The 7,015-nt window shown below is 34.9% G+C and overlaps 1 protein-coding gene across 1 annotated transcript; it reads right to left on the bottom strand.

The window, feature by feature from the left end:
• Positions 1–5,349: 5,349 nt before the first annotated feature.
• Positions 5,350–6,481, bottom strand: LOC118735188 (60S ribosomal protein L13). The gene is made up of 4 exons (XM_036464830.1): positions 6,418–6,481; positions 5,921–6,175; positions 5,560–5,865; positions 5,350–5,497 (listed from the first exon to the last, which is right to left on the bottom strand). The coding sequence occupies exons 2-4, from the start codon at positions 6,158–6,160 to the stop codon at positions 5,393–5,395; spliced, it is 651 nt and encodes a 216-aa protein (XP_036320723.1). The 5' UTR covers positions 6,161–6,175; positions 6,418–6,481; the 3' UTR covers positions 5,350–5,392.
• Between the last annotated feature and the right edge of the window lie 534 nt (positions 6,482–7,015).

The following is a 7,015-nucleotide window of genomic DNA, read 5'->3' as shown; positions in this document are numbered from 1 at the left end:
AACAAAGTAAATAATAATAAAAATAGATGTGGTGGGGATATAAAAAATACTAGAAAGCTGCAAAGAAAACAAGCATATGAAAATATAAATATGAACACAAATATAAAAAGAGAGGTCTTACGCCTGTAGAAAAGATAACAAATGTGCAAATCAAAGAGCAAGGAAACGGGAACAAGAATTCGGACTTTGCAGACAGACACCCAGACTGAACCCAGACAGACACCCAGACTAATTTGAAATGTAAATGAGAAAAAAGAAAGGTCTTACGCCCATAGAAGTGTGCAAATTAAAGAACAAGGAAATGGGCACGGAAGCTAACTACATGGACAGCTCATTTCAAGACACCCAAATCGATAAAACCCTATTTTTAAGACGGATTCCGACTTTGCAGACAGACACTTAGACTGAAAGCGAACTCTATTGGTGTGTTACACACAAAAACTTAATGTTTTTAAAATTTGGTTGGTTCGCTTTCTTATTGAAACTGTTAACCAGAAAATAAGTTCTTATTCTTATAAAAAATACATTTTAAAACATCGATGTTGCAATTTTCGCAACAATAGTATGGCTCTACGTCTATCATTTTCTCAAATAAGATTTGGGAAAACCCAATTCTATGACAATTTGAATCGAAATTATCTGTGTAGATTTTTTCGATTTTGGACATAAACTCAACAAATTCATTGGGAGGACTAACAAGGTGGCTATTACTAAGTTGCTTCTCCATAGTGAAGAAGAAATCTTTTTCAGTAATTCCATCTTCAAATCTTGGTAATGGCATTAAGCAATTATGATGCTTGAAATATTTAAAATACATGTAGCCGCAGAAGTAAACAAAAGCGTTTCGATGAAGAAAACTACTTTCATCAATATCAACCGAAATATCGATTTGGACATCTTGAAATGAGCTTAAACTAGGCCAGGGTAAGCCTTGAAATATTTGCCAGGAAGTATCTCTCATCTAATATACCCTATACCCCAGGCTTGCCTAAAGAGATATGAGAAACGCTGCGGCGTTATTCTCACATCAAAGGACCCCCATCTAGTTTATCACTTTTGAGGAAGACCCCTATTATTTATTCAATAACAGAACAGAGGAAATAAACAACAAGAAAATAATATTTGTTCACAATTATGAGCACTGATCTGGCATTTTGTTCAAGTACGTGTAGGAATGAAATACAATAATAAATTTTCTTCTAAACGACACCAACTGGTACATACGATAAGCTGACTGTTTTTCTCTCTGAAAACCCGAATTGTCTCAAATTTAGTGACTTGAGATGACACTGGATTATTGAATACCATCATAACTCTCAGATAATAGGTTTGTATAGTAACTTCTCCAGTAAAACATTGCAGCGAGAGCGTAAAAGCAAAATAGAGCGTAAAATTGAGTAGAGAAAACTAGCAGAAAAAGTTAATGAACACAACACTAGCAAAAACTTGCAAGTGAACAGTCATTGCACTGTTTTGACATTCTGCTGTAAACATTTTACTATTTATAAATCAGTCTTAAACTCTTTGCTTTACACACAAGCACTTACGCAGTCACAATATTTTGATTTAAACTCCTTTTCCTTTTGTTTGTGCCAAACCAATTCAACAAATGGCGGCTTTTGACATTTATTCTTCTTCTTCCGCTAGCTAATTTCTGCTAGTAAAAATTTCACTAGCAAGAATTTGCAGCTCTCCCGTGTTGTTACGCTCTCGATTCAGTGCTCTCTTGCAAATTTTTTGGGTTATCATACACTTTTCCAGTAAAAATTTGCAGGTTCCAGTACAAATTAGTACTGGCTATTGGTTACTATACAAACCTAATATTTATCACAGCGCACGGCAGTGCACGCGAGTGACGAAAGCAGCCACAGTAGCATGCTGAAATATTAAGTATACTTACATTTTGTCTCAAAAAAAATTAAAAAAAAATATTCTCAATTTATTAAAAACCATAGTTTAAAATTGTTTTTATTGATATTTCTTGTTCCTTCGAAACTCGATAAAATTAAATTTTTCTTTATTTGGAATAAAATTATAATTAAAAAATTATTCTGCAAAGCAACACTTTTCTGTAATTCCAATAAACACAGAACCCTGTTTCATCTTTTTTCGGAGCTGCACAAAACCCTGGTCACGAAACAGCACCTCGGAACCCTGGCGTTTCCCGTTATTTTTTCCCGAATTAGCTCTGATCCAGTACTCCATGAACTTACAGGATTTTACACGAACTTGCAGGAAGTTACAGGAAAAATGTTCCCGTACTCCGAAATCCTCCAAAATCCTGTAAATGAGAGCGACTTTTGGAGAGTTGTGTAGAGAATGAAGTTGCAAGATTTTACCCGAACTTTTTCTTCTGGTAATATCATGAAAACTGTCAAGCAATCACTGGTTGACGTTTTTACAGGAAAAATGGTTTTTTTGTTCACGTACTTTTTGTTGTTACTCACTTTTTACTCTCACTTCAGAGAGTAATTTTGCTGTTTGACAGTTTTACAGGATTTTTCACGAAAAGTATTGGATCAGAGCTTTTATTTCATTCGGGTCGTAGTTTTGCAGCTTCGGGCCGTTCGGTTTTGCTTGCCATATTGGCTGCCATATTGTTCACACTGTCATCGCCATATTGAACACCCTGTCAACTATCTGTCAACCCTAAGATATCTCACTTGTATTCTTCCACAATGATCACAACTAATATATAGTCTGTTCCTTTGAACTTCGGACTAAAACCTGTGGAACTGTCAAACTACAATTTTACGCTCTCAAATGAGAGTAAAAGAAGAACAGATGCAGAAGTGCATAGGAACGCAAAAAGCACTATTTCCTGTAAAAACGTCAGACGGTTTGTTTACATGTCATTGGTACTACACTGATTTGGCTGAAATATCACTAAATAATTATTAAAATCTATACATATTCAAATATTTCGTTGTTTACTTCCATTTTTTAACAAATAAAAGGTTCTTAGCTTTCACCGCCTTCAGTTTTTGTTTGCACATGTAAATCAGCTCATCGTTTGACACTTTTCATGAACTTACAGGAAAAAAAACTCCGGACTAAATCCTGTAACTTCTGACTAGGAACAGTTGCTCAGTTACTCTCTCAAATGTGTTCCCACTTACAGGTTTTATGTCAATAGGAACGACTTCCTGTAAGTTCTGACTAAATCCTGTAAACCGGACTGCTATTGGAACAGACTAATAATTTTAAAATTCAAAACTCATTCTCACACATACATTCTCATTTTCAATCTCAAACAGCAACTACGCTGCAAACCATTTTTTCAGAGTATTCTGCATTGTAAAGAAATTTTAAAGAATTCGTTAAGATTTAATTCGATTTTTTGCCGAATTTTCTAAAATGAAATAAATTACGCACACTTCCATTCTTTTACGAAATTTCGGAAGAAAATCTGTGAAGCAACGAAAATAATGGTGCTATGTGAAGAATTTCTTTCAGAATTTTTCCAGAATTTTCTTTATTTTTCGTACAGAAATTTCTTTACGAGTTCGTGTCAACCACTTCTTTGAAAATTCGTAAAAAAATCGTTACAGAAATGAGATACACCTAACGATTTCCTAAAGATTTCGGGAACTTTGGTTTGCAGGGTAGTAACAATTAAATTTTTTTATTGTCAATTTTATATTATTTTAAAATGTTGGCAAACGTCAGAAAAAAAATCATGGCCGACGAATTGAGAATGAATTTACCTTGTAATGTTTTTATCATGGTTAACATGATAAAAATATTTAAATGTTTTTATCATGATTGTCGGTAACTTTTATGCATATTTGTAACACTCTTGCTCACATCTCATCAAGGAAAAAGAATACTTATGGAAGCATATCTATTTCTTCTATAATCCATTTTTGTACAACTAAGCGTAAGGATCAGCTTGTGGCTTTTGCCTTCTTTTGGCTTTTTAATCCAAAAACGTACGTTTTATACTAGTATTCTCTATTATTAAACGTACATGTTCATATTTAAACAAAATAATATTCGATGCATATATTCTAGCTAATTGCTAATAGATAAATGGGAACAAATGCAGTTTGGCTCCAAACCTCAAATTAAAAAAAAAAAATTTTGGGATCGATAGAGATGATGGAGCTGAGTATAACGGTATATTTTTCTTTTTTTGGGGGGAAACAACAACTACAAAAGGTTTAAAGGGCAAGTTAAGTTATTTTTGAAATCAAGATTCCATAAAAACGATGGATGGATTTTGAAAATTTGTATCGCATTTGATAGGAAATCTAACAAACGATATTTTTTTGAAATCACCCTATTTGTTATAAGATTGAGTTGTACAATTAAATGGAAATGCTGTCAAGAGTTCTCACTGTACAAAGTATTTATATAAAACAACCCTAGTCTGTCCAACATCGGCTACGCTATACAGTATTTTTTCACAAAACTCCTTTTTGCGTAGGCGGCCTTTGGTCGCGATTAGGAATTGTAAACCTTACTACGCAGAATTCTCCTTTCTGTGTTGCTGAAAAAGAGCTGAACTCCTGCGTAGGCGGCCTTCGGCCGCGCTTAGGGATTATAACCCTCACAAAGTAGAATTCTCTTTCTGTGTTGTGAAGAAAAGGCACTGAACAACTTTTGCAGAGAAAACCTTTCTGCGTAGACGGCCTTCGGCCGCGCTTAGGAATTATAACCCTCACAAAGTAGAGTTCTCTTTCCGTGTTGCGATGAAAAGGCACTGAACACCTTTCTGCGTAGGCGGCCTTTGGCCGCTCTTAGGGATTATAACCCTCATAAAAAAGAATTATCTTTCTGTGTTGCGAAGGTACTGAACACCTTTCTGCGTAAGCGGCGTCGGCCGCACTTAGGGTTTGTAAACTTTTTTATAATTATTTTACATTGATTCAATTTTTGTAAGAACTACATAACATATATATAAACTACGTATAAAATATTAAAGAGAATCAAATTTCCTATTAAATGAGATCAAAATTTTCAAAATCCATCCATTTGTTTGAAAGAATTCTTGGTTTCAGAAATAGCTTATTTTGAACTTTAACCTTTGATAATTCTTGTCGTTGTTTCCCCAAAAAAAGAAGTATACCGTAATACTCAGCTCATTCATCTCCGTTCCCACGACAGTCGGGTCTACGTAACCGGAACGACCCAGATTTATATCTGGCCAAGGACTGTCACTCCAGCAACACTCCCCAAAAAGTCTTTGGGGAATTTGTATGCTGCTACAACAACAACAACAACATCTCTATCGATCCAAATATTTTTTTTTTTTAATTTGCGATTTGGGTCCAAACTGCATTTACGCCAATAAATGAAGTCGTTATACCCTCTAAGGAAATTTAACAACTCAAATAAAACATGTAATATTTCGCAAAAATGTTATTTTATTTAAAATTTTTAAACAAATTTACTTTTTGGACTTTTTCACATCTTTACTAGCATCATCAGGATTATCAGCATTTTCCTTGGCCCGCTTAGCACGAATACCAACCAGACGAGCATCAGACCGAGCCTAAAAATGTAAAAAAATCCACACGTACGATAAAAAAAGTAACACTTATTAGATAAACTTACTTTCCGCAGAGTAGCGAATGCCTTGAATTTCTGTTCATCCTTAGCGATCTCACGGAATTCAATGAGTGGCTGTTCCTTCTTAATTGGCATAACTGTTCCCTTGAGTTGAGTAGCCAATTTGCATTCTTCCAGGTTAGATTCGCCCTTACGGATCTTTTTTTCATTGATAGGGAACAAAATTAATTTGCTCTTGTACTCCTTCAAGCGCTGAATATTTCGTTGACGCGATTCCAACGACTTATTCTTGCGTCTCTTATCTACAGAAACACCAATGGTTCTGGCGAATCCATATGTTAATCCGGCACCCTAATCCATAGAAAATGAAATTATGATCGACCTGAGCTTTAGAAATGTTTGCTACCTTCAATTCTTCGAGAGTAAATCCGCGTCCTGCACGTAATTTGGTGTGATAACGGATAGTTGGGCAGCGCACAACAGGGCGCAATGCTTGTGCCGGACGCGGGAATACAGCTTTAGCTTTCTTGACGCGATTTTGGCGTCTGCGATATTTGCGTGCAGGCTGATTGAACCATGTCTTCACGTTCCGCTGCCACCATTTGTGAAAATGAGCATTTGGAATCATATTATTTCCCTTACCCATCTTTGCTGTTTAAGTCTACATGATAAATATAAAAATAAAGAACAAAGTCAATTCAATCAGAACAGCAATTTTCTTGGTTATCAGCCAACAGTCCACGTGGTCAAGAGTAGCAAATATTTTTAACATAGCAATAACAAAATTAACTTATGTCTCTCACAGGCACAGCAAAATTAAGTCATTCTTAACATCATATTAAATTACGCTATCATGTCGTGACTAAACAATACACAAAAATTGGAAAATAACTTTTTACGAACCTTTCCTACCCAGCAACGAAATAAAAAGGAGAATAGGGATGAAACGATACAGGTAAATACAAGTACATACTCGGTACTATTCGTTCGATACCAAGTAATTTTGGTATCGATACTTTTGAACCAAGTATTGAGTAGGTATCGAAAACAAATATTTGTAACGAAACCAAATACTAAAGGGCTGACTATAATATGAATAAGCAAGCGTATGCAAATGTGCGAATAAACATAAATCCTATTCTGAAACTATAATGTACTTAACAAGGCCGTATTAAGGGGAGGAACTTGTAAGTGTTCTGACCGACCCCAACGGCCCCCTTCCGAAATATAGAAATGTAGGATTTGCCTAAAAACTCGAAAAAAGGCAAAATGAGCTTTGAAAAAAGGAGAAAAGGCATATATTCTTTAATTTTGTTATGCACTTCCTTAATGTACAATGTGCATGTTCCATTAAAGATATTAAAAAATACATACAGTGGTCAAAAACTTATAGCCGAACAACTTTTTGTCAAGTTTCAACGTATCATTTTCGTTATTTCATTTTGGTTATTTTTTATAAAAATATTGTTCATTCTTTAACAAAACCCGTGTAAATCCAAGT

The sequence above is a fragment of the Rhagoletis pomonella genome, unplaced genomic scaffold (assembly GCF_013731165.1).
Source record: "Rhagoletis pomonella isolate Grant_MI unplaced genomic scaffold, Rhpom_1.0 Rhpom_scaffold_00003, whole genome shotgun sequence".
Taxonomy (NCBI): Eukaryota; Metazoa; Arthropoda; class Insecta; order Diptera; family Tephritidae; genus Rhagoletis; species Rhagoletis pomonella.
This window is presented reverse-complemented; position numbering and strand designations above follow the sequence as displayed.